General features: G+C 37.7%; 1 protein-coding gene across 5 annotated transcripts in view; it reads left to right on the top strand.

The window, feature by feature from the left end:
- CXADR (CXADR Ig-like cell adhesion molecule) overlaps positions 1–27,917 on the top strand; it is a 69,917-nt gene extending 42,000 nt beyond the window's left edge. Inside the window, exons 7-9 of one of the 5 annotated variants that reach the window (XM_061134159.1) lie at positions 676–859; positions 24,835–24,879; positions 27,553–27,917. In XM_061134159.1, the coding sequence (XP_060990142.1) occupies positions 676–859; positions 24,835–24,852 (202 nt within the window). In that variant the 3' untranslated portion in view covers positions 24,853–24,879; positions 27,553–27,917. Of the gene's footprint in view, positions 1–675; positions 5,137–21,018; positions 22,270–24,834; positions 24,880–27,552 lie in introns of those variants that run through there. The other 4 variants (XM_061134158.1, XM_061134160.1, XM_061134161.1 and 1 more) reach the window with 4 other exon arrangements.
- Positions 27,918–27,998: the final 81 nt, after the last annotated feature.

Below are 27,998 nucleotides of genomic sequence, written 5' to 3'. Positions count from 1 at the left end.
AAACCAGTAGATCTTAACCAGAAGTGAATTACAACATTGAATTATAGAAGTTGTAAAAATGACAACATATGACCAAAGTAACACCCAGAAAATTGACATTTGCTGAGTCTGGGGTGGGGTCTGGCATTTTTCTTTTTGAAGTGTATCAGAAGTTAACTCAGATATATATTCTATGTCAGTGCTTATTATGAAAATTCTTATGCCTGCTTCTCAGGTTTTGCAAACTTAAATCTGCTAAGTTTTCAGCTAAAGTCTTAGATGAGTAGCTTTCATAATAAAAAGGATATTTTATCTTGGTTTTTTTTTTGGTTGAAATATCTGTCGGTTTATTGACTATGAAGTATTACACAACTATAACCAGATTATCTAGATCAGTGATACTAGAATATGAAAATATTTGAAGTTTGTTCTTTGTGAGACAACATTACAGAGTCATGCCTTTTTGTAAAAACCACATTGCATTGTGTGTGAAGATAGAAACTCTGTATTGATAATCTCGGGCCAAACACACACTCGATGACATCATGCCTTCCTGAATGTGTTTTCCGTGTGTCACTCACACTTTTACACACTTGGTGCTTAAATAGCGGCCCTTCCCTCATCCCTGCCCCTGATTCACAGCTCACATAGTGTAAGATTTTTTTAGAAACGTTCTTTGGGATCTTCGCTTTCTAGAGAAGACGTGCCTCCTCCCAAGAGCCGTACGTCCACTGCCAGAAGCTACATCGGCAGCAATCACTCATCCCTGGGATCCATGTCCCCGTCCAACATGGAAGGATATTCCAAGACTCAGTACAACCAAGTGCCAAGTGAAGACTTGGAACGCGCTCCTCAGAGTCCGACGCTCCCGCCCGCTAAGGTAGCTGCCCCTAATCTGAGTAGGATGGGGGCGGTGCCTGTGATGATTCCAGCGCAGAGCAAGGACGGGTCCATAGTGTAGGGCCTCTGTGCTCTTCACCCGTGCTCTCCTCTGGGAATATGAACACCCGTACATTTTGCTACCAGCCTCAAAATACATGAGAAAAAAAAAACAGCTAACCCAAAACTGTAAGAATAATACATCAAAAAGTTTTGTTTGGTTATACTGAAATAGTAAAGGCATTGAAGTTCTGAGGACAGACTCACTATCTAAATAATATTTCCTTTAAGAGCTTGACTTTATAGGTTTCTGAATATCAATACTTAAGTCAGATGTGGCACTTTGAATATGAAATCAGAGGTGAAGAAGGAAATTGGTGAACTTTCATGCACACCAAGTTGATACTTGAATCATCTAAAATTTCTGCCATTGTTTTTAGATTGCTTTTTTTCTACTTAATTTATGTGACCCAGTAGTGTTCCCCTAACCCCCTCAAAATCGGTAAAGAAAGATTCATGGCAAAAATACTTACATGCATTTGCGTTTGTTCTTGTTTTCACTTCTTTGAAAGCTTTGTGTTTGAAATGTCTCTAATAACTAGAAAACACTACAGTGTTCTAGAAATCACCTAGTTCCGTGTAATTCATAAGCCTTGGATATTAAATGACTTCTTAAGTATTTAACGGATAGATTGCCGTGAGTGGCAGGGACATAGATTGCTGGCAGGGACATAGTAGGCTCTTTGGTATGCTAAATTAAAGGAGCATTTATCTAATTCATTTAGAAAATTTGCTGTTGATGACACTAGTGGTGCAATAGTGAGGATGGATTTTGTTGATTAATGTTCCAGTGGCCCGAGGCCTGTGGTGGTCTGCAGAACAGTGACCTGCTATCGAAGATGTATAGTATTTTGCAGTTCCCAAGTAAATGCTGGTCCTGCGCTTTAGGTGACATTTGCCTAATAAGAAAAAAAATTATAACTCATTTGTTGTTTGGCAATTACAGATTGTCATTCTCTAAATTATTGGTTCTAAATTGAAGAATTTTTTGTTTTCCTGGTTTGGTTTTTTGTGTTTGTGATGGTGTTGCATATTATATGTTCTAGAAAGGTAATCTGAAATTTACCCTCTTGAATGCAGTTCCTGGAGGATATTTTCTTCATAGACTTAGAATGATAAACTACATTTTAAATTAGTAAGTGTCCTCTGTCAATTCTGTATTTCAGACTTGGGAGGATGTACAGTTGCTATTGTATGGCCAACATGTCTTGTGTAGTTTCAGAAAATCAAGTTGAGCTTGGAAAAGTTTTGTCTTAGTTTTGTGGAAGTGACTTAATCTTTAAAAAAAAAAAAGAGAGAAATGAAAGGAAAAGGAATTAGAAAAATACTCCTACTGCCAAATGTGTTAAATACTGTTTTAGTAGATGAAAGTGAATTTATTGTATTTCCCTTAAGATTGTGAGGGAGTGTGGATTTAGTAGAATGAGCCAACAGTTTCTTTAAAGTAATAAGGTCTGCAATAAATTATTTCACTAGCTCTAAAACCTTTTCCCTAGATTTTAGTAGGGAGTTGGTTTCTGTTCATCTCTTTGGGTGCTGTGGTGGTAAATGCTACATTACACATTAATGTTGGCATGTATTTATGATTAGGCAGAGTATTGTATACATTTTTTAATGGCAAATTAAAGCTGAATGTGTAATGGATTCATGTATAGTTTTACATATTTGGAAGCATTTTTAACATAGGTTTTTAACGTTACATAATGTTGCTTTTATACTTATGTTAACATTTTCATCTGTGCCTTTTGGGTAATTTAGTTTTATTACGAATTTCTGGTGCCTATGAGCTAGCTATCACCTGAAAGGTGCTTAGAGGTGAAGGTACTGTTCCTGAAAGTGCATCACTGTGATACCTATCTATCCTCATACCTTCAGTCTGCCTCTTCCTGTTCTTTTTGCATACAAGGTAACTGATTGTGTTGCTCATGTAAAGTTTTTAAAATGTCAACATCCCCTACACTCTTTGACTGTGTTTCTGATTTTATAATAATAACTATTTTTGAATATCAGAGCTCTGATCTGTTTTATATGAATAAAATGTATAAGGTATTATAGAAGTAAATAACTGAGCACAGACATCACTAATAAGAATTTTGGTCCTTCCTCGTCCCAGTTTTGTAATGAAGAGTATTCTATCAGTATACGTAGAAATCCCTACAAAAAGTGGACATAGGTAAGGCTTTCCTTACCTTAGACTTCATAGTTAGTCTGGGATTTGACTGTAGAATCTCTTCTGAAAGTGCTTTGCAGGCAAGAATACCGAAGTGGCTGCCATTTCCTACTCCGGGGATCTTCCCTACCCAGGGATCGAATCCACATCTCTTGCATCTCTCCTGCGTTGGCAGGCGGATTCTTAACCCCTAGTGCCATCTGGGAAGCTCCCCGTTGTTTCTCTTCCCTTAGACTTCGCAGTTAATCTAGGATTTGGCTGTAGAGTCTCTTCCAGAATGCTTCCTTCCAATTCAGGTCCATTAGCACCTACAGCCTGAAAAACAAGGTCAGAGGAAAAAAGGCCATGACCTCAAGAGACCTGTTAGATGTGGTTGAGTTTGGAGGACAGAACTCAGTTTTCAGTTTAAATCTCCAGCTACTCGTAAATTTCAGTGAATCCAAAAGTCAGATAGTGCTGACAGCTTCCTAAATAATTCTGACTGATAGTTTCCACTGAACTAGAGATCAAATATTTGTTCAGAATTACTGTTGGTAATCATCAAGCAAGTCAACAAAAGATTATTATTCAAGCATTTTGAAATGTCAGTCAAGGACAGTGCTGAACCATCAAAGCAAAGCTGTTCCATTCCACTTTGTACCTAAGAGAATTGACACCATCTTTTTGAGTTATTTGGGGTACCTTTAAAAGAAATATAGAGGTTATCATTCTGTGTTTTGAATATGTAGATTACAGGTGTTTGTTTTCATATGGCAACCTTACTAATATTTCCCTGTTGGGAAATCAAAAACAAAAAAAATATTGATTAAACTGACCAGTTACTCCAGGCAGATAACCTTTAAATTTGGACTGTCATGGAGTCATTGCAATGGAAACACAGACTGAGTGTGTCTTACGGGGATGTTAATTCAAGAAACACAATTATATTATTGGTATGAAGATCTGGTTCTTATTAAAAAGATGATTTTTAGGATTGAGTTCTGGATATTTGTAGCAGGTAACAGGGGCAGATAAGACAGTTTGATTAAACATGAAAAGAATTCATTGCATGAAGTTGGATATCCAGTCCTGTAATGTATGGCTTCTTAACTATTCTGTCTTTCTCTGTGCGTGCAGCATGTAAATTTGAAGTTATATAAACGTTTAAAGTTTTTTTTCTAATCTTTTTCATCTCCTTAGTGTTTAGGGCTTTCAGATGGCCTTATTCCAGGGTGCAAAGAAAAAAAATTCATATTTTTTGTGGTTAATGCTTTGATGTGTCATGTAAGGAGTAGTTTGTAGAAAATGTTGGCACAATTTTAACTTTTTAGTGGCTTGTGACATATATTATATATATGTGTATATATATATATCTTTATAATATTTCTGTGTTTAGTAGTATAAATGTTCTGGGCAAGTTTTAATATTTCAAATGCCTTTGGATATTCTTGCAATAAAGGCGACGTGTTCTGTAGTTAGACCTTTTTTACTCATTTGACACTAAAATGGTTCATAACTGAGCACAAATTCTACCTAATAGAAATAGGAAAGAACAATATATAAATTGGTGAATTGTGGTTCTGTTTGTCTTATGAAAGGTAACACCAACACACGTTTGTTGTTTTGGCTTCTCACTGTTAATTAAAATCTAGTTTTGCAAAATACCCTAGTTTGTAATTTCAGAGCGCGGTAAATGTCAGTTGAGTTTCGTTTAGACCTCAAACACTAAAAGCTCCAAAGAACTCTGTTTTCTACTAACTTATTTTATGACACAAGTGTTGAGAGAGCCGCAATTCACTGATTCTCTTATTCTCATTCCTAACTGTGAATTTTTGTGACAAATACACTTGTACTACTGAGAAGAAATATTTTGACACTTCACATATGCAAGTAGAGAACTGCAAGTGTCAGTTTCAAAAATGATTTTTTTGTATTTCAAGTTTCTGGCTTAAATATCCAATGGTGCAGATTTTGAAATTTGTAAGAACAAAGTTTGGTTTGAACAAAGCCAAAAACTTGCTCTAGTTTTGTGACCTTGTGTACTTTGAAAATAAAATCAAGAAAGCAGTTTTTTGCCTCATGGTGTGGCTTCATTGTGCCTCTTATTTAAAAAAAAAAAAAAAAGTCTACTTTATAATGTTTCAATATACTGTTCTCCCTGCTTTCCTGAGCCAGCATTTCTTCCCCCGCACCCCCTTGCATCTTTTATTAAACAAAGTAAAGATCAGAACAGTCACACATCAATGAAAATTTTTCCAGTCCTGTGCATCTATAGGACAGTGTATAACGATGTTTCTGTGGTTGAAGCCTCCAAAGTTCCATGGAGGATCCTGTCACAATTACAGTCTAAAGAGTTTTCAGATACATTAAAAATGTGTGTACAGTGACTTGCCTGCTGGCCCAGTGGTAAGACTCCATGCCTCCATGCAGGGGGTTCGGGTTCAGTCCCTCATTGGGGAACTAAAATCCCCCATGCCCCATGGTATGGCCAAAAAGAAAAAATGTTCATGCATATATGTATTAAATACACATATATCTAGTTATGCTTTAAAGCTATTTTCATTGACTCTAAACAGTGATTTCAGAAAAAAAAAGGGGGGGGGTAGTAATACTTTTGTAAGAAGATATTTTGAGAAATATTTTGTTTTTACTATAGTTTCTCAGCCTTGGCTCTTTTAATGTTTGGGGATGGATGATTCTTGGTTGTGGGGGACTGTGTGCATTGCTGATGTTTAGCGGCATTGCTGACCTTTACCTGCAAAGTGCCCATAGCTCCTGCCCTCCCCACCAAGAGAGGACAACCAGAAATGTCCCCAGTGTTGCCAAACAGTCACTGGGACGGGACAACGCCACCCCTGGTTGAGAATCAGTGGTTTATACTAATGTGAAGCTTTCTACTCACATTAAAAGAGAGCATAGACTTTGGAGTCAGACATATCTGAGTACCATTTATTACCAGATGCTTTACTTCACTTCAGTTGCCTGGTGTTTAAAACAGGGATAAAAATACCTGCATCACAGGGGATGTTGGAAGATTTTAAAGAAATAAAATTGATATAATGATGAAAATTCTTTGCATTTGTCCCTGTTTGCTGGGATGCTGTAGTGAGGCACAGATTTTCAAAGCATCAAGATTACAATAATATAGGCTTAGTGAAACTACTAAATATAATTTAATGCTTTTCATTTAGATCATATTTTAATCATGCATTTCTGAAGGCCAGATCATACTTCTGGATAATTAAGTGCCAAATGGCAAAACTGTTGAAATAGAGACACAATTTTTGTCTCAAATTTGAGCATGAAATAATTGGTTGTTAAATAAAAATGGTTCAGCTCTAAGGCATAAACAAATATAATTTCTAAACGTGGCAAAGGCAGCCAAAAAAAAAAAGCCAGTGCTAGAAATTCAGCTATTTTTCTTGCTGGTATTTCTGATGTATAAATCATATGGGATTTGTTGTTTTCCTACTTAAATGATTTTTCTAAATTTTTAAACTATTTACAGGGGGAAAAAAGTCATCCTAAGATAACTGCAGAGAAAGTAGAATTTCCAGAGTTAATGAAGCACTGAGAAATAAATTTTAGTCCAGTTAACCAAGGACTAGGTTCTCGATCAGTATGCTTCTTGTTTTAAGTGCTGAGCTTGGAAATTCTAACTCTAACGGAGAACGAGAGGAGGTGAGAAGACAGAGGAAATTACAGAGGTGACATCTGATGTTAGCTGCCAAGAAAGTGCTAAAAAGCCGTCATCATCTTGACTTTGTCTTTCCCTAAGTCATTTGTTGTCTGTGGTCCTAGCGGATTAGTTGTCTTTAAAGTGTAAATCTGATCGTATTGAAATTGAAACCAGATCATCTTAAGCAGATACAGAAGGTCTCTGATGACCATGCCATTTCTCTGTGGTTTATTTTTTGCACACTCCTAGGTGCATCTCTGTGATAGCCATACTCCAGAAATAAGGGGCAAGTTCTCGTAACTTTGTGAACGTACCATTTCCTCAACCAGAAAGGAACCCAGCCTTGTTGGTCTGCCCAGTGCATCCTGCCCGTGTCAGTCCACACTCCGTCTCCTTGGAATCGTTTTTCCTATTCACACCCCTGCCCCTCAACTCCTGCTAAACTAGGGGTGCAAGACCCTGGACATTGCCAGGGTGGGTCTTGATGGCACAGAACCTTTTGCATTCTAATTGTTCAGCATGCTCAGTGTATCTTCTTGATGAGTTTGACTGACCTTTATCCCCAGTTCCTAACTAATTTGCATATTGCTTAGTAAATGCTGAATAAATTTTTGGAAGGGACGTTATGGGCATGTGTCATGTGTTTTGTAAGACAATTGGCCTGATTTCTTCCAAGAAGGCAATATCAAGAGGAAAAGGGTGAGTGAGTTCGTGTGGTGATGGAAAATTCTGCATAGGGCTTAAAAAGGTAAATGTGCAAATAAAGACTAGGTGAACTGACTCAAAAAGAGCCAACACAGGAATACATGTAAATCCATGGCTGATTCATATCAATGTATGACAAAACCCACTGGGGAAAAAAAAAAAAAAAAAGCCAAAAAAAAAAAAGAGCCAACACAGAAACAACCTAGTTGTTATACAGACCTCGAGCAGTGGAGAAGCATTGGAGAAATACACTTCTAAAACCCTCCTCAGAGATTCTGAGTAGGTTCAGGTAAGGTCAGTGGGTCTGTGTCTCTCCCAGGTTATTTTCAATAATCACCCAAACTTGGGAACTTCTGCATTGTTTGGAAAACTCTGTGCAGATGACTGGTGTCCATGCTGCATCACTTGTGGTAGAATGTTTTTTCTTGAGATTCATGAACTTTCAGAAATATTTGAGTCCACCTTCAGTGAGACCAAAAAACTTAAATGCTTAGATATCATGGCCTAATTTGAATATCAAAATATTTCAGAATTTAGGGAAACCTACTTAGGTAAATAAAGCACCATATCTTAGAAGATTTAATTTTTAATGAAAAATTTTTTTAAGTTGACATTATGTCAGTTGTTTTCAAGTCTCTTAAAATGATTAGTCTCCCAAACAGACTAGTCATTTATAATTAATTCTGTGTATAGTTGTATTAGTTTGCTGGGGCTGCCATAACAAAGTACCACAAATTGGGTGACTTAAAAAACAGAAAGTGACAGTCTCACAGTTCTGGAGGCTAAAGGTCTGAGAGCAAGGTGATGGTAGGATTGGTTCCTTTTCCAAAAAAATTAGAAGTATAGTTAGTAGATTTACAATATTGATTTCAGGCGTACAGCACTGTGATTCAATATTTTTTAATAGATTATACTCCATTCAAAATTATAAAACAATGGCTGTATATCCATGTGCTGGATGATAAATACTTGTAAGCTTATTTTATACATAATAGTTGGTACCTCTCAATACCATACCCCTCTCTTCCCCCTCTCTCTCTGCTGATAACCACAAGTTCTGTATTTGTGAGAATTTTTATGTTTTGCATATATATTCACTTGTATTAGTTTTTGATTCCATGTGCAAGTGATATCATACAGTATTTATTTTTCTCTGACTTAATTCACCAAGTATAATATTCTCCAGGTCCATCCACATTGCTGCAAATGGCAGAATTTCATTCTTTTTGATGAATGAGCAGTATTCCATTGTCTATATATGTGAGATTTTATATATATAAATATATGAAATTTTATATATATGGATATAGATATATATGGTGGTGGTTTAGTCATGTCCCACTCTTTGCGACCCCATAGACCAGGCTCCTCTGTCCATGGGATTTCCCAGACAAGGATACTGGAGCAGGTGGCCATTTCCTTCTCCACATCTTAATCAATCATCTGTGGATGGGCACTTGGGTTGCCTCCATGTCTTGGCTATTGTAATAGTGCTGTTATGAACATTAGAGTACACTTATCTTTTCAAATTTGTGTTTTCATTTTGTTTGACTGTATACCCAGGAATGGAATTGTTGGATCATATGGCAATTCTATTTTTAGTTTTTGAAGAACTTCCATACTCTTTTCCATAGTCAGTCAGTCAGTTCAGTCACTCAGTCGTGTCTGACTCTTTGTGACCCGGTGGACTGCAGTGTGCCAGACTTCCCTGTCCATCACAAAGTCCCAGAGCTTGCTTAAACTCACATCCATCGAGTCGGTGATGCCGTCCAATCAACTCATCCTCTGTTGTCCCCTTCACCTCCTGTCTTCAGTCTTTCCCAACATCAGTGACTCATTTCTTTGCATCAGGTGGCCAAAGTATTGGAGCTTCGGCTTCAGCATCAGTCCTTGCAATGAATATTCAGGGTTGATTTCCTTTAGAATTGACTGATCTCCTTGCAGTCCAAGGGACTCTCAAGAGTCTTCTCCAACACCACAATTCAAAAGCATCAATTCTTTGACTCTCAGCTTTCCTTATACTCCAACTCTCACTTCCATACATGACCACTGGAAAAACCATAGCTTTGACTAGACGGACCTTTGTTGGCAAAGTAATGTCTCTGCTTTTTAATATGCTGTCTAGGTTTGCCATAGCTTTTCTTCTAAGGAACAAGCGTCCTTAATTTCTTAGCTGCAGTCACTATCTGTGATGATATTGGAGCCCAAGAAAATAAAGTCTGTCACTGTTTCCATTGTTTCCCCATCTATTTGCCATGAAGTAATGGGACTGGATGCCATGATCTTTGTTTTTTGAATGTTGAGTTTTAAGCTAGCTTTTTCACTCCTCTTTCACTTTCATCAAGAGACTCTTTAGTTCCTCTTTGCATCATGCTATAAGGGTGGTGTCATCTGCATATCTGAGATTATTGATATTTCTCCCGGCAGTCTTGATTCCAGCTTGTGCTTCATCGAGCCCGGCATTTCATATGATGTACTCTGTATGTAAGTTAAATAAGCGGGGTGACAATATACAGCCTTTTCCATAGTAGCTAAATATTTTCAATAGTAGCTATATCAATTTACATTCCCGTCAGCATTATACAAGGGTTCCCTCTTCTCCACATCCTCACCAACATTAATTTGTAAGACTTTTCAGTGATAGCCGTTCTGACAGGTGTGAGGTAATATTGTGGGTTTGATTTGCATTTTTGATGATTAGTGATGACCATCATATCATGTGTACCTTTTGACCATTCATATATCTTCTTTGAGAAAGTATCTATTCAGGTTTTCTGCCCATTTTTTTAAAAAAAATTATTTTTAATTGAAAAATAATTGATTAACAAAGTTTTGTTGGCTTCTGCCAAACCTCACCATGAATCAGCCATAAGTCCATGTGTGTCCCCTCCCTCTTGACCCTTCCTCCCATCTCCCTCCCCACCCACCCCTCTAGGTCGTTAGCCCCGGTTTGGGTTCCCTGAATCATACACCAAATTCCCATTGCCTGTCCTTTTTTAAATCAGCTTGTTTATCTTTTTGATATTGAGTTGCATGAACGTTTTGTATATTTTGACTATTAAACCCTTACCCATCTTATTGTTTGCACGTTTCTCTCTTTTAGTAAGATGTCTTTTTGTTTTGTCAACAGTTTCCTTTGCTGTGCAAAAGCTTTTCAATTTAATTAGGTCCCATTTGTTCGTTTTTGCTTTTGTTTCCTTTGTGTTAGGAGCTAGATCCAAAAAAATATCACAATTTGTTTCAAAGAGTCTTCTCCCCGTGCTTTCTTTTAGGAGTTTAATGGTTTGTGGTCTTATACTTAGTTCTCTAATTCATTTTTAGTTTAGTTTTCTGTATGGTATGAGAAAATGTTCTAATTTCATTCTTTTACATGTAGCAGTCCAGTTTTCCCAGCACCACTTGCTGAAGAGACTGTCTTTCTCCATTGTGTGTTCTTGCTGTCTTTGTCATAGATTAATTGGCCATTGGTGTGTGGGCTTATTCTGGGTGTTCTATCCTGTTTCATTTATTTGTTATTGTGCCAGTACCATATTGTTTTGATTACCATAGCTTTGTAGTATAGTCTGAAGTCAGTGAGCATGATATCTTACAGCTTTGTTCTTTACTCTCAAGGTTGCTTTGGCTATTGACGATCTTTTGTGGTTCCAAAGAAGTTATAGGATTTTTGTTCTCAGTTCAATTCAGTTCAGTCGCTCAGTTGTGTCCGACTCTTTGCAACCCCATGAATCACAGCACGCCAGGCCTCCCTGTCCATCACCAACTCCCGGAGTTTACTCAAACTCATGTCCATCGAGTCAGTGATGCCAAAATGTCATGTGTGAAATTATCCTTCAATTGAAAAATATAAAATTTTTAAAAATGGCATGGGTACTTTGATAGGGTTTGCATTGCATTGATAGATTGCCTTGAGTAATATGGACATTTTAATAATATTTCTCCAATCCATGAACATGGAATTTCTTTTCATTGTGTTCTCAGTTTCTTTCATCATTGTCTTATCGTTTCGGAGTATAGGTCTTTCATCTCCTCGGTTAAGTTTATTTCCAGGTGTTTTATTCTTTTTGATACAGTTGTGAATGGGAGTCTTAAATTCTCTTTGTGATAGTTCGTGGTTAGTGTATAGAAAAATGACAAAGTTCTGTACATTAATCTTGTATCCTAAAACTTTAGTGGATTTATTTCTTAGTTCTAATAGTTTTTTGGTGGAGGAGGTTGGCTCCTTCTGATTGCTGTGAGGGAAGTCCTCTCTCCTGGGCTTGTCGATGGCTGTCTTCTCTCTGTGTCACTTCAGGTCACTGTCCCTCTGTGTGTCTGTCACTGTGTCCTAGTTTTCCCCTTTTATAAGGACACCAGTCATACTGGATGAAGACCCACCCTAATGACCTTATTTGAACTAATTGTATCTTCAACAGCCCTATTTTCAAATAAGGTAACATTCTCAGTTACTGGAGATTAGAACTACAACATAGGAATTTGGGGGCACACGATTCTATCCGTAACAGTAATGATGATTGGAAATTGTGAAGCAGAACTAATAAAATAGTGCAAGTTGGGCAGAATACATTGCCAGAAAGTTTTCATTTTCTTCTTAGTTGTTAGTGGTATGGTAAAAAAAAAAAATCATCACCTAAGAAACTATGCCAATATAGTTTTTGCATAGTTTTCAGTGTCCCCCATTCTTACCCCAGGAGTATACTATCTTTATTTCAAAGATGGACTGACCATAATACACTATTAACCTCACATCTGCTTGTCAAGTGAAAGAGTCATTGATGAAATGATTATGGATTGTCTTCTTATGAATCTTGCTGACAAGGTGAAACTATTTTTCCAGGGAATAGATTTTTAAAGTACTGTATTTCAAGTTGTATTTTGAGTTGCTAATACAGTTTTTTGTGGAATGAACAGCTTTTTTTTTTTTTAATGTTTCAGATAGATAGTGCACATGATATAGAGTGAAATGTAAATCACCTTCTCATTCACATTTTTCAGTTTCTGTCCTCAGTTTCCTTCAAGAAACATAACAGAATTTTTTGTTAATTTTTTAAATAGGTAGTTCATTCACGGTGTATAAAATTCATAAGGTATAAGAGCATGTAGTGAGAAGTATGATCAGTTTCTTATTTATCCTTCTAGAAATACTTTACAGTTACAGAGATACATGTGTGTATTCTGAACACTTATTTTAAAAAACTAATAGTAAATGGATTGGCCATGGGGGGTGAGGGGATATTGAGTGGGAAATGAAGACATTGAGTCCTGTTTCTATTAGAATTCATTGGAATCTATGCAGGATGATAGTAGGCAGGTGAATCCTGAACCTGGATCTAAGTAGAAAACTCGGGGCCGGAGATAAAAATGTGGCAGTCATAAGCAAGAAGACAGATTTTAAAGACACAAGAAAAAATAGAGAAATAATAAAGGTGGAGATTGGAGCCCTGACTCTTGGAATGTTTGAAAGTTAAGCTAAGGAGTTTTGAACATGTTGAGTTTGAGAAGTTTATCATGTGTATTAATGAAGTGTTGGATGGATACACGGATATGTGGATCTAGAGTGTGAAGGGTGGGCTGAAAACGGAAGTCATGCGTGTGAAAACTTTGGAGGTTACTCAGGAAGTGATGTAGGGGACGATGAGTGGCCAAACCAGGCACTTCACTTAGGGAACTAGTAAGAAAATGAAGGCGGGAAAAGGTGTATGTATGTGAAAAGTTTGATACTGTGGGAGTCCAATGCTGCCAGGTGGTGGAGAGCTAATATTCCTGGAAACTTTGGAAGAGCTGTTTCAAACCATCTTTCTGTTCCTGTTGAGAAGGTTTTTCTGGTATTTTGAAGAGTTTCTGTTCCTCAATTTTGGATTTTTATTTTTTAGGGGATTGCTGCTTTAGTAGGAGAGAAAAGTACCCAACAGGGATCTATTGATTGAATACATTTCATTTTGGTGTTACAGGCAGTCACTGCAGCATGCGGTGGGGGTGGGGCCTTGACAGGGTAACACTCTAAAATGAGTTTGAAAGACAACTTGCCTGGTTCCATCTGGGTAACCTTAGACAAAACACTTTACCTGTATTATCCTTTTCCTTAACACTACAATGAGAATAACAGGACCAACTTTGTGGAATTTTTCTGAGAATGGTTAGTACATCTGAGGCACTTAAGATAGCACATCAGTGCTCTGTAAGCATTGGTTGCTGTCATTATCATGATTATTACTGTGTTGTAATAGCAGTATTTGCCTCATATCTTATGGGATTGGGTGACTGTATGCCTTTCCCCAAGACAGTTCTGTCTTTGCCTGTTATCTCACTGTAAATGCAAACAGCAATAGACGTTTTGCTCTAGAAAATAGATTGGACAGCAAGATCTGCCATTACCCTGCCTTTGACGTGCATGGAGGCATGGTGATGTAGTACTCAGCATGAAGAAAGGAAATGTCTGTGTTCACTTTTTCTGACACTGTTCAATGCAAAGCAACACCAATATATTTACATATAATTAAATTTCCTTTATGTTTAGGTTATTCCTAAAAGTCTAGAACATGAAAAGTCTAGAACTAGAAAAGTCTAGTACATGAACAGTACGACTATAACACGTGGGATTGTCCCATGTGTTACGTAGGAATATTTACCAGTATGAAAAGTAGTGAAGAAGTGTCAGTTCCAAAATAGGTTTAATTCATTACACCTTCTAAATTTGATTTCATCTGACTTGAATGGTGGAATATTTTGAAAAACTCTTTCCTTATTAAGATAGCATTGTAACAACAGTAAATGAGTTGAAAAATAATTTCACCTAAATGATGTCATTACAAAAGACCTTTCTGTTCTATTTCTCTCCTAGTATATTTAATATCCCTATTATTTTTAAAGTGAACATCCTCTATTTGATTTCTTTCTCCTACTTGATATTGTATCATATTTGTTTATCTTAACTGTTGTTAAAAGTGTTTATATTTATGTATATATCCATTTTAATAGCTGCATAATGTTTCATTAAGATGATCTCCTATAATTCATTTTTTTCCCTACTTTTGGACCTAGAAGTTCTTTCTGATTTTTTGGCTGTATGTAATTTGATTTGCATTCCTAGAGTCTCCCCCATTCTTTGAGGTATTTCAGAGCACAAGGATTAAAACACTGCGTGGTCAGGGCAAGTTAAGCTGTAGGATTTAAGTGAAAGTACTGTTTAGTTGTTTCGCATACAGCTAAACTAGGTTATTTCACAAGCTTCTTTTTGTGAATGCAAAGCACAATTTGAGGAACCTGGTAAGGTGAAAACGTGAAGTTCTGGCCGTTTTAAGCCAAAGGTGTATATATATGTACGTTCAGTTCAGTTCAGTCAGTCGTGTCTGACTCTTTGCAACCCCATGAACTGCAGCACGCCAGGCCTCTCTGTCCATCACCAACTCCCGGAGTTCACTCAAACACACGTCCCTTGAGTTGGTGATGCCATCCAGCCATCTCATCCTCTGTCGTCCCCTTCTCCTCCCACCTTCAATCCTTCCCAGCATCAGGGTCTTTTCAAATAAGTCAGCTCTTCTCATGAAGTGGCCAAACATTGGTGTTTCAGCTTCAACATCAGTCCTTCCAATGAACACCCAGGACTCATCTCCTTTAGGATGGACTGGTTGGATCTTCTTGCAGTCCAAGGGACTCTCAAGAGTCTTCTCCAACACCACAGTCCCAAAGCATCAATTCTTCGGCACTCAGCTTTCTTTATAGTCCAACTCTCACATCCATACATGACCACTGAAAAAACCATAACCTTGACCAGACAGACCTTTGTTGGCAAAGTAATGTCTCTGCTTTTTAATGTGCTGTCTAGGTTGGTCATAACTTTCCTGCCAAGGAGCAAGTGTCTTTTAATTTCATGGCTGCAATCACCATCCACAGTGATTTTGGAGCCCAGAAAAACAAAGTCAGCCACTGTTTCCCCATCTATTTGCCATGAAGTGATGGGACCAGATGCCATGATCTTAGTTTTCTGGATGTTGAGCTTTTTTCACTCTCCTCTTTCAACTTTTTCACTCTCCTCTTTCACTTCCATCAAGAGGCCCTTTAGTTTTTCTTCACTTCTGCCATAAGGGTGGTGTCATCTGCATATCTGAGGTTATTGATATTTCTCCCGGCAATCTTGATTACAGCTTGTGCTTCTTCCAGCCCAGCATTTCTCATGATGTACTCTGCATATAAGTTAAATAAGCAGGGTGACAATGTTACAGCCTTGACATACTCTTTTTTTCTATTTGGAACCAGTCTGTTGTTCCATGTCCAGTTCTAACTGTTGCTTCCTGACCTGCATACAGGTTTTTCAAGAGGCAGGTCAGGTGGTCTGGTATTCCCATCTCTTTCAGAATTTTCCACAGTTTATTGTGGCCGTGTGGGGCCACCCAAGACGGACGGGTCATGGTGGAGAGGTCTGACAGAATGTGGTCCACTGGAGCAGGGAATGGCAAACCACTTCAGTATTCTTGCCTCGAGAACCCCATGAACAGTATGAAAAGGCAAAAAGATAGGACATTGAAAGATGAACTCCCCAGGTCAGTAGGGAACAAAGGGATGGAACCAAAGCAAAAACAACACCCAGTTGTGGATGGGACTGGTGATAGAAGCAATGATTCGATGCTGTGAAGAGCATTATTGCATAGGAACCTGCATAGGAACCTGATTCATTAGGTCCATGAATCTAGGCAAATTGGAAGTGGTCAAACAGGAGGTGGCAAGGGTGAACATCGATATTCTAGGAATCAGCAAAATAAGATGGACTGGAATGGGTGAATTTAACTCAGATGACCATTATATCTACTACTGTGGGCAGGAATCCCTTAGAAGAAATGGAGTAGCCATCACAGTCAACAAGAGTCCGAAATGCAGTACTTGGATACAATCTCAAAAACGACAGAATGATCTCTGTTCGTCTCCAAGGCAAACCATTCAATATCACGGTAATCCAAGTCTATGCCCTGACCAGTAACACTGAAGAAGCTGAAGCTGCACAGTTCTATGAAGACCTACAAGACCTTCTAGAACTAACACCCAAAAAAGATGTCCTTTTCATTATCAGGGACTGTAATGCAAAAGTAGGAACTCAAGAAACACCTGGAGTAACAGGCAAATTTGGCCTTGGAGTACAGAATGAAGCAGGGCAAAGTCTAACAGAGTTCTGCCAAGAGAACACACTGGTCATAGCAAACACCCTCTTCCAACAACACAAGAGAAGACTCTACACATAGACATCACCAGATGGTCAACACTGAAATCAGATTGATTATAGCCTTTGCAGCTGAAGATGGAGACGCTCTATACAGTCAGCAAAAACAAGACCGGGAGCAGACTTTGGCTCAGATCATGAACTCCTTATTGCCAAATTCAGACTTAAATTGAAGAAAGTGGGGAAAACCACTAGACCATTCAGGTATGACCTAAATCAAATCCCTTATATGTACGTTAAATTTGCCACAAAAAAAAAAAGAAAAGGAGGCGGGGGTGAAATCACTCAGGAGAGAGTTGTGTGGGATGAGAAGAGGACCCAAGTCAGCCCTCTGGAGCACAACAGACTGAAACAAACCATTCTGGGAATGAAGTCAGTCATGGTGACGGACCAGTTCTCGTGGAATGGTTGTCCCAACCCTTAGTTCTGTGGGGTTGAAGCATGGATGAGAGCTGAAGAGGATCTAGAAACATAGTTAACATTCAAAACATGCCCCACTCAGATTAAATCCTACAGAGTCGAAACGGTTCTTGTTTGTCTTCCCATGATATCCCCACCAGCTCTTGAGATGTCTGATTCATAACATGCAATTTGAAAGCTATGTTAGACTCTTCTTTCAGTATTCTTGGCCACGAAGGGAAGGAGGCAGGCAGAGGAAACAGTAACTAGAGTTGGGTAAAGGTTAGCTACTTTGTGAGGCTGTGGAAAAGGAGTCTGGAAAGAGGAAGGGGTCAAAACAGAATGTGGGTAGGATTGAGTTGACCAGATCAAAGAGAACGTCTTCTCCTGAGATTGAGGGGGAAAGTCAGTGAGGTTGGGAGCAGATTTAATCAGATTGTGACTGTGGATGGAATATAATTAGATCTCACTTTTTGCCAGGAAGTAAAGGTGAGGTCATACTCTGGGAGGGTGGGGTGAGGGTGGCTAGGTGTAAAGAGGACTGAGGGAAGAGATGAAATTAGGAAGTTTTGGCTGAGGAATGGGAGAGGGAAGAGGCTAACACACACAGAAAAGGGACCCCAGATAGTCCCGAGAGAGCAGATGCGGCTTCGACCATGAGTGTGTTATGCCTGGCCTGTTTAGCATCTGGTACTAGAGCTGACTAAAATTAAGTATTCAGTGAAAGCGTGCTTATATGATGAGTTTCAGCTCTGTTGCTTTTATAAAAAGAAATATCCTTTTCAATTCATTTACTGCTTGCTTGGAGAGAACTGGAAGCATCTAACCTTAGGAAGACCTGAAGAGGTGATTGTTGCTCAGTCACCAAGTCGAGTCTGACTCTTTGCAACCCCATGGACTGCAGCACACCAGGCTTCCCTGTCCTTCACCAACTCCTGGAGCTTGCTCAAACTCATATCCACTGAGTTGGTGATGCCATCCAACCATCTCATCCTCTGTCTTTGCCCTACTTTTGCCCTCGATCTTTCCCAGCACCACAGTCTTTTCTAATGAGCTGGCTCTTTGCATCAGGTGGCCAAAATACTGGAGCTTCAGCATAAGTCCTTCCAATGAATTTTGGCTGCTTTAGATAGAAATAATCTATCTGATATTAGAAGCAAGTAGATGACCACTTCTCTGTAGTTACCTTTGTTCAGACAAAAGTTGATTAAAACAATCCGATTCAAAATAAAAAAAAAAACAAAAAGAAAAAAAAAAAAAACAATCCGATTCAAAGTTAATCTCAAAACACTTCAGTGCACTCCCTTGCTCGAAAGCTTTCCTGGACAACATCTGACTTACAAAGTCCACACTCTGCCTACCTTTAAACTTTCACATCTAGCTCTCCACTTCAACATTTACTCTATGCTTACGCTTCCATATATGTACATGTATATTGTGTGTTCAGTTGCTTAGTTGTGTCCAACTCTTTCGGACCCCGTGAACTGAAGCCTGCCAGGCTCCTCTGTCCCTGAAATTCTCCAGGCAAGAATACTGGAGTGTGTTGTCATTTCCTTCTCCAGGGGATCTTCCAGACCCAGGGATCAAACCCAGGTCTCCTGCATTGTAGGCTGACCTTTAGTACTGAGTCACCAAGGAAGCCCCACATATGTGTTTTTTTAAAATGTTTTATGCACACTTATTTTTTTAATTTAACAAATCCTCTCAGACCATCCTACATTTATCTATTATCTATCATTTATATATCTAAAACAATCTTATTTTCATAACTGTATAATATTACTTCAGAGTGCTCACTATAACTTACTTAACCAGTCTCCAACTGGCCACTTAAGTTGATCCCATCTTTTTGACACAATGAGTAAAATTATACATAGTATTTGTATATATATCAGTTTTCATATGTGCAAATATATCTTTAAACTTCTAGAAGGGAGAGGTACTGAGTAAAGCCTATTTTGATAAGCTGTTATTACAATATCTTCTTTAACTAGTGTAGCAGCTTATGCTTGCAACAGATAAGAGTGCTTAACTTATCTCTCTCCAGTTCCTCACCAATACTCTTCTCCAACATTTTTTATCTTTCCTTATCTCTGAGAAGGAAATTTTGTCATGGCTTAAATTTCTATTTCTGTTTGGTTAATTGAGCGTCTTTTCCTATGTTTAAAAACCATTTGTGGTTTTGAGAACTATGTTCATATGCTTTGCCCATGTTTCTTTTTTATTACAATTCTGCTCATTTGGTGTGTGTGTTGTGTGTGTTAGTCACTCAGTCATGTCCAACTCTTTAGCAACCCCAGGGACTGTAGCCCACCAGGCTCTTCTGTCCATGGGATTCTCCAGGCAAGAATACTAGAGTGGGTTGCCATTCACTTCTCCAGGGGATCTTCCCAACCCAGGGATGGAACCCAAGTCTCCCACATCACAGTCAGATTCTTTACCGTCTAAGCTGGAGCTCTTAAATATTATAAAAAATACCCCTTTGTGATATGAAATGCACTTTTTTTTCCCCTTTTACCAGGTTACCCTTTTTCTTCCATTCTGCATATGGTCTTATCCTTTTCTGACCATGTAATCCCAATCCTTTCTAAGCTCTCCTCCTAATTTTTTCCTTCTTGCGATTGTACCCTCTGAGGAAACTGAGGGTCCCTTGTCTTCACCTGTCTGTCTCCTCTCTGTAAGCAGATGTCACACTTCTCAAAGACAGATCATATTTACATCTAAATGATCAACGCATAGTAGATTCTCAGTTAAACTTTGTTGATGAAGTAGGAAATGGCAACCCACTGCAGTATTCTTGCCTGGAAAATCCCAGGGACAGAGGAACCTGGTGGGCTACAGACCATGGTATCACAAAGAGTTAGACACCACTGAGCGATTAAGCATGTGCACTCAAACTTTGTTGATAATTGGAGCAGTTCTGACTATGTTCGTATCAATTCATTGCCACAGTATACCCATCACTGTGTATTTCTTCATCATTTATCCTTGGTTTCTTCAAGTTTCTGGAGTTTTTGCCCAGAGCAGTTTTATGGAATCAGCACAAACTACTAATGGTGAAAATGAGTTATCTTGCACTTGAAAAAGATGTGTTGGTCACGTGTTAGGTCAGCCGTCACGCTGGCTACTGGCACTGTGTTCTTTTTATGTTGCTAAGTAAGACATTTTTCCTCATGGAGTCCCAGAACTGTCAACAGTGAGAACATTTCTGGAGAACAGTAGAGTGACCTCGCAGTTCTGAGAGGAGACTGTGATGGTGAAGATCCAGTAGTCCCCCCTTACCCCTGGGGCATACAGTTCAAGACCCTCCTTGGACACCTGAATCTGCAGATAATACTGAACCCAATGTTTACTGTGTTTTTCCTACACATACATACCTGTGTTATTGTTTCATTTATAAATAGGCATAGTAAGAGATTAATAACTAATAATAAAGTAGAACAATTATAACTATGCTATAATAAAATTTATGTGAATGTAATCCCTTTCAAAAATCTTATTGTACAAATTTAATGCCTTTTCCATTTAATTAAATACCTGCCCCTCTCAGTGGCTATAGCTCGGCAGTTTGAAGTGTGGCAGCAAAACCAGCACAGATTTTTTTTTTCCTTCTTCACAATTTATGGATGAAAGATTTATTCATCCTGTAGATGTTAGCAACCTCAGCAGTTTTTTCTTACTAAGTAAAGTTTTACGTTTTCACTTAAAGGAAGCACTTTATGGCTTTTCTTGGGCATATTACAATTACCAGCATCACTACACTTGCACTTTAGAGCCATGATTAAGTAACATAAGGGGTTACCGGGACACGAATGTCCATCTGATGACTGAGAGGGTGGAATACACAGGACAAAACTATGCTTCATGTTCCGGGCAGGACAAACAGCATGGCGCAATATTTCATCACACTGCCCAGAACAGTGTGCCATTTAAAACTTGTGAATTGTTTCTTCATAACAGTAATATTAAATGAAAACATGTTTGGACCATGGTTGACTGCAAGTAAGTGAAACCGTGGGAAGTGACACCATGCGGAGGACTACTGTGCCAGTGATTTGAAACCTTGTGGACAGTCAGCCCTCCATCATTCAGTCTCCACCAGGCTTTTGACCAAGGATAAGGGGAAGAGGATTTATAAGTTCACAGAAACAAGAGAACACAAAGTAAGATAATTACATGAAAGGAAATGTAATCTCTGCCTTGCCAACTTAAAGATACAATCTGTTACATCCAAGACACTGGATGGTAGCCAACAGAACTTGATGAACACATGTTTTTGTAGGTTTGATTTTTTATGTGTATGATTTTGTAGCAATTTTCACAATATTATGGGCAAAAGATTTGTAATATAGTTAAGTGAAGAAAATTCACATAGCAGTTAAATTTGGTAAAAGCCAAACAACCCCCAGGATATCCTTGGGCTATGTTATCTAATTCAGCATCATTTTATGAGGGCTTCCCTGGTGGCTCAGTGGTAAAGAATCCACCTGACAATGCAGGAGACTCAGGTTCAATCTCTGGGTCCGGAAGATCCCCTGGAATAGGAAATGCCAACTCGGTCCAGTATTCTTGCCTGGAAGATTCCATGGACAGAGGAGCCTGGTGGGCTACAGTCCATGGGGTCACAAGGAATTGGACACGACTTACCGACTAAACAACAACAAACATCATTTTATGAAAAAAATCAAGATTCAGAAAGGTTTGGATTTACCAAAGCAAATAGAAATGAAATGCAGGTCTCCTAATTCTACTTTTTTGGCTGTGTGGGCTTCTCTAATTGTTGTGCACCAGTTTAGTTGTGGCGTGCATATGAGATCTTAGTTCCCCAACTAGGGATCAAATCCTCTTCCCCTGAATTGCAAGGCAGATTCTCAACCACTGGACCACCAGGGAAGTCCTGATATTAGACAACTGACTGTATATTGATACATTTTAAACATTTAAAATGTTTAATGGATAGATATTTGTAATGGTTTCCCACCTAAACTTTTTGATTAGCACTCCTAATCATGCTAGGGAGGGTAATTTTACAGTAAATCTGCATGCCAAATCCCTGTAAGAGAGCTTGGATTTTAGTTTTTTGTGTATTCCTTTCGGGATTTCACAGTGACTATCAAGCATCCACAAGCAGTCTTTTCAGAATTATTTATGAAATAATTTGACCTTATTAGCTATCAGTATCTGATTTTAAATATGGTCTCTTATTAACATTGGCAATATTAGGAGACATGAAATAATCAGATTTCACTTTAACTCAGGTGAAAAAATGTAAGTTTATATTTGTTATGTTCCAGTCACTTTAGACAAAGTTTATAAGTTTTAAATACTTTTATTTTTAATCAGTAAATTTTATTTCATGTCTTTATATGTGTTTGATGAATGATCAATAAGATTCAAAAATAAAACTTTTTTTTCATTGAATTGAGTAAAATAGTCCTATTTTACAGCTTATTATCTTGACTCTTAAGAAATTTATCATCTATAGACTTTCTGTATATAAATTAAACTGGCAACTCTAAAACAATTTGCTTATTTATTTCTGGACTTCAAAGGAATACCTCCCTCTCCCAACCACCTCCAACAAAGGAGATATATATTTAAATAAAGTGGCTAAAAAAATTTCCTAAAGAGATCAGTAGCTAATGATAAAGAATGGTTAAATCAATTAGGGTACATAAATATGAATTCCATGAAAATATTAAAAATCATGTTTTAGGAAAAAAATCAATGACATAAGAAAATGTTCCATATTTTCAAATTGTGAGACCATAAAATGAGTATATTTCATAACAACAAAACAGAAGTCTATAAAGTAAAAGCTCCCTCTTAAATATCCCCATCCACTAAAAGCAACTCAGCTACTAGATAAAATAATTTGCTAGATAAAATAGTTATCTCAGCTGGAAAGATTATAGTTAATTTTGATGATCTCTTTCTTTGTGCTTTTAGGTACTTTTATTTTCCTAAATGAACTATACTTTTTTAATTAACAAAAATGATTCCAGTAAAGCAATGTATGTAATAACTTTGGCATACTTAACATTCTCCATTACAAGTAGCAATTTCTGTATGTAGATGTCTAGGAAAAACAGTGATTTAAACTATAACCACAAATACTTTTCCTTGGAGAAGGGAGATTATTTACAGTCACAACCTTTAGTTTGGAAGTTGGAAAAAGAACATCTGATGCCCTCTTGTGGCCAATAGTTTTTATAAGGTGATTTTTCTTTTTCATTGAAATCCAGTCTAAACTAAGAGAATAACGCCATAGCTCAGTCGGTAAGGGGCTTCCCTGATAGCTCAGTTGGTAGACAATCCGCCTGTGATGCAGGAGAGCCTGCCTGGTTCGATTCCTGGGTCGGGAAGATCCGTTGGAAAAGGGATAGGCTACCCACTCCAGTATTCTTGGGCTTCCCTTGTGGCTCAGCTGGTGAAGATCCACCTGGGTTAGGGAGATCCCCTGGAGAAGGGAAAAGGCTACCCACTCCAGTATTCTGGCCTAGAGAATTCCAGGGACTGTATAGTCCATGGGGTTGCAAAGAGTCAGGCACGACTGAGCCACTTTCACTTCACTTCAGCTGGTAAAGAATCTGCCTGCAGTGCAGAAGACCTGGGTTCAACCCCTGGATTGGGAAGATGCCCTGGAGAAGGAAATGTCAACCCATTCCAGTATTCTTGCCTGGAAAATCCCATGGACAGAGAAGCCTGGCAGGCTATACAGTCCATGGAGTCGCAGAGTTGGACACAACCTAGTGACTAAACCACCACCTTCTATTTTGTTGCTTTCTAAAACAAACAAAAATAATAATGCTTACACACTATTATCAACAGTTTAAGGGTAACTATTATAAACCGTTTTGCCTCTTTCCAACCCTCTATCTTGCTCTTAAAAGCATGTGTGCTGGAGTCATACTGCCCTGGTTTGAAGACCTACTAGTTTAGGTCACCTGACTTAACTTGAATACCCAAGATTGTCTTCTAGTAAGATGAGGATAATACTACACACACATATCATCAAATGGAAAGCACTTAAGTACCTGTCAAATGGAATTACATTTTCCTAGATGAAGTGCTTCATAGATGTATGCATATGTATGAACTATAATGGTGAACATTATCCTGTGATAAATCTAGATGGGTTCTATTGTCCTTACTTTTTATACCTGTTCTCACCTTTCATACAGCTTATGTAAACATAATAAAATTTATTGAGCACTGGATATTTGCCATGTATTGGAGCACCTTATATTAATCATCTTATTTCATTCCATGATAATAAACCTATTAAGTTCTACTATTATCCTCACTTTTTGTACCATTTTTACCCCTTACATAATATGGTGGACATCTTTTCACATCATTGGATACAGATCATTCTTTTATTGGCCTCTTACACAGTAAAATGAATTATAGTCTTTTATTATAAATATAATAAAAGTCCACATCCATTGTACATTAATTTTTATACATTTGTGGAAGTGTTTCTATAGTTTATCTTATATATAGAATTTGAATTACTGGGCAAAAGGATATATGCATTAAGATTTCTTTTCAGTGTCAATTTTTTGGGTGAAAAATTGTATTTCCTGCCTTCAACTTAAATTTTCTTTGTCCTTAGCGTGTCATTAACACATCTGTTATTTTCTTAGTCATTTGTGTTTCTTTATATTTATTTGACTCTGTTAAATATTTGTGTTAATACTAATTTTCTTTTAAAAATTTTGTGGAAAATCTCCCCCTTTGAAGTTTGTCCTTGAACTATTTGTCTTTTGATAGGTAATTTATTATCTGTAAGATGGATAGAGTGACTACTCTAGCAAGGTAAATGCATATAAGTGTTTTTAAGTTTTTTTCCTCTTCCCAATCATCAAATAAAATCACTTTCATGGTGATAGCTGAGTAGAAGCCAATATAAATGCTTCATTATCTTAATTTGAAGCCATAGATAAACTAAAATCCCAGAAATAAGCACTTTGGTATTTATGTAATAGACCTTACCAAAAGAGTTTGTATATTTTAATATTTCATGTCCAAGTTTAACCTCCAAATCTGTGAGCTTTACAGCTATGGCTACCGATGTAAAATAAAATAGAGAATTAAAACAGATTATCATCATTCAGTCACAAACTGCTCATTCCTGAAACCATCTCATAAATACTCTCAAGCTGAAATTATGCAGTGACATTGTCTTCATGGAGCAGTCCTGGAGCCTGAGGGAGACAGACTGCAGTGTTATGGCTCCTAGAGTTCTAATTACTAGTCAAAAAGTTTTACACACTATGAAGTGCATATTTATCAAATTGAATTTAAGATGCAGCTTCTGATAGTTTTATTTCATTAGGAATGGCTTGGAAAACCTATGCTTATGAGCACTTTCTTTGGCTTTAAATAAATTTTGGAACAAGGTGTGAGGTGGATAGTCAAAAGGCAGAATCTTCTACAGGTAATACATCTAACATGCAGTCAAATTCAAATTTAGCATTTTCCCTAAGACACACTGCCATTTAATTGTCAACAGTAATGAATAAGAAATTTGGGGAGGTTTTATAGTAATCTAATGTGGAAAGAAAGGTGTAGCTACTAGGTATAGAACAAAAATATTTCCCTCAACAGTATAGCTGTTATGCTTCTGATTTTCCAACATGGTAATAACCTCAAAATGAGCAAACTAAGAGAATAAATGCTATCTGCTAATGCCATGATAAAAATACCTGAAACTTGCCACCTTTATGCATTGTCCACAAATCTGCCATTATCACCCAAACTCTCAAAGATCTCTAAGGAAACTAACAATAAAAAATTTTATTTTCAAAGTTAATCTCCTGTGATGCCAGTTACCCCTAGGGAAATATACTCATGTTTGAATATTGTTGTGTTGTTCAGTGGCTAAATTGTGTCCAACTCCACAACCCCAAGGACTATAGTACATCAGGCTCCTCTGTCCTCCACCATCTCCCAGAGTTTGCTCAAATTCATATCCATTGAGTCGGTGACGATCTAACAATCTCATCCTCCACCGCCCCCTTCCTTTCAATCTTGCTCAGCATCAGGGTCTTTTCCAATGAGTTGGCTCTTCACATCAGGTGGCCAAATGATTGGAGCTTCAGCTTCAATTCTTCTAATGAATATTCATGGCTGATTTCCTTTAGAACTGACTGGTTTGATCTCTGTGCTGTTCAAGGGGCTCATCTTCTCCAGCACAATTGGAAAGCGTTGTCAGCACTCAGCTTTCTTTACAGCCCAACTCTCACATCCATACATGACCACTGGAAAAACCACAGCTTTGACTCCACAGACCTTTGTCAGTAAAGTGATGTCTCTGCTTTTTAATATGCTGTCAAGGTTTGTCATAGCTTTTCTTCCAAGGAGCAAGTGTTTTGATATCATGGTTGCAGTCACCATCTGCAGTGATTTTGCAGCCCAAGAAAATAAACCTTGTCACTGCTTCCACTTTGTCCCCTTCTACTTGTCATGAAGCGATAGAAATGGATGCCATGCTAATTTTTTTAATGTTGAGTTTCAAGCCAGCTTTTTCAATCTCCTTTTTCACCCTCATCAAAAGGCTTTTCTTCTTCACTTTACACTAAAAACCACCTTATGTGATTCTTTTAAGATTAGTTTATATGTATATATATATTTGCATGTGTGTGTGTGTGTGTGTGTGTATATATAAAAACTCTTAGAAGTGTCTACCAAAAAGCAAGTGTTCAGTAATTGTCAGCCGTTTTATAATTTGTCACTATTGGCTCCTGCTCATGATTTTCAAAATTTCCGCCTTCCTGAGACACTCTTCTTTGCACTACTCTCATTCCTACCTGCATTCTTTTCTTTCTGCTCCTTAAATATCAATGTTTGAATAAGCATTCACTATATATTTCAGAAAAAAAGTAGATACTGTGGTTTAGAAGTATGTAAAAAATTGCATATGGCTTCTTGCTTCCCTGCTGGCTCAGACAGTAAAAACTCTGCTTGTTCAGTCCCCGGGTCTGAGATACCGTGGAGAAGGGCGTGGCAACCCAGTCCAGTATTCTTGTCTGGAGTATTCCATGGATTGAGGAGCCTGGCGGGCTACAGTCCATGGTGTCGCCAAGAGTTGGACACGACTCAGCAATTAACAAACACTATTAAAGAGTACAATAACATTAAAACCAGAAGTCTCTAAGGTTTAAAAGTTAAATTTTCTGTTGAAATTGCAGACATTCTGAATTCCACATACCCTGAGAGCTATGTATCTTTATCATTTGTGCACTTTTCTGGTAGTCTATACTCAACAAAATTTATCACCAGGCAACAGAAATATCTGGAACAGCCAAGGACATCCAATGTTTATTACCAAGTGGTGATTTTTCTGATCAAATAATTTAGGACTAGAAATTTAAAGATGTGGATAATGAGGAAGTGTAATGATCTTAGTTTTTTAAAATATACCTTCGGGAAAAAAATCGAATTTTTTTTTTTAAATCCAAATCTTTGTATCTCTTTTTGTTTTTGTAGTTCAAGTACACTTACAAGACTGATGGCACTACAGTGGTATAAGTATGAAGGGCCACTGAAGAATCTGAAGTACTGTACTGTTTGACTTTATTTAAGACCACTAATAAAGACTTTAAATGTTGAAGAAAAAAAGCACAAGGCAGAGTTCAGAGCATCTACAAGAACATTTCTGCTTTATACAATGGCACTAGGCATATAAGTCAGATGTCTTATCAACATTTGTACAGGCCAAATTCTAGGCTAAGAAAATCCTATGTATAATGACTTTGATGACTGAAAGATGTTTCACTATATTTATATTTTCAATTAGCTACTACTAACAAATTTTAGACTTTTTATATGAATCACTTGCTACTATAGCCTTTGGGAAAGTTATGGTTAATAAAAAATTAATTTTTTAAAGAAAAATGGAAATTGCTACATTGCTTTTTCTTTGCTAAATAATT

Source organism: Dama dama, chromosome 31, assembly GCF_033118175.1.
Source record: "Dama dama isolate Ldn47 chromosome 31, ASM3311817v1, whole genome shotgun sequence".
NCBI lineage: Eukaryota > Metazoa > Chordata > Mammalia > Artiodactyla > Cervidae > Dama > Dama dama.
Note: the sequence above shows the minus strand (reverse complement) of the source record. Positions and strands in the feature narration are given on the sequence as shown.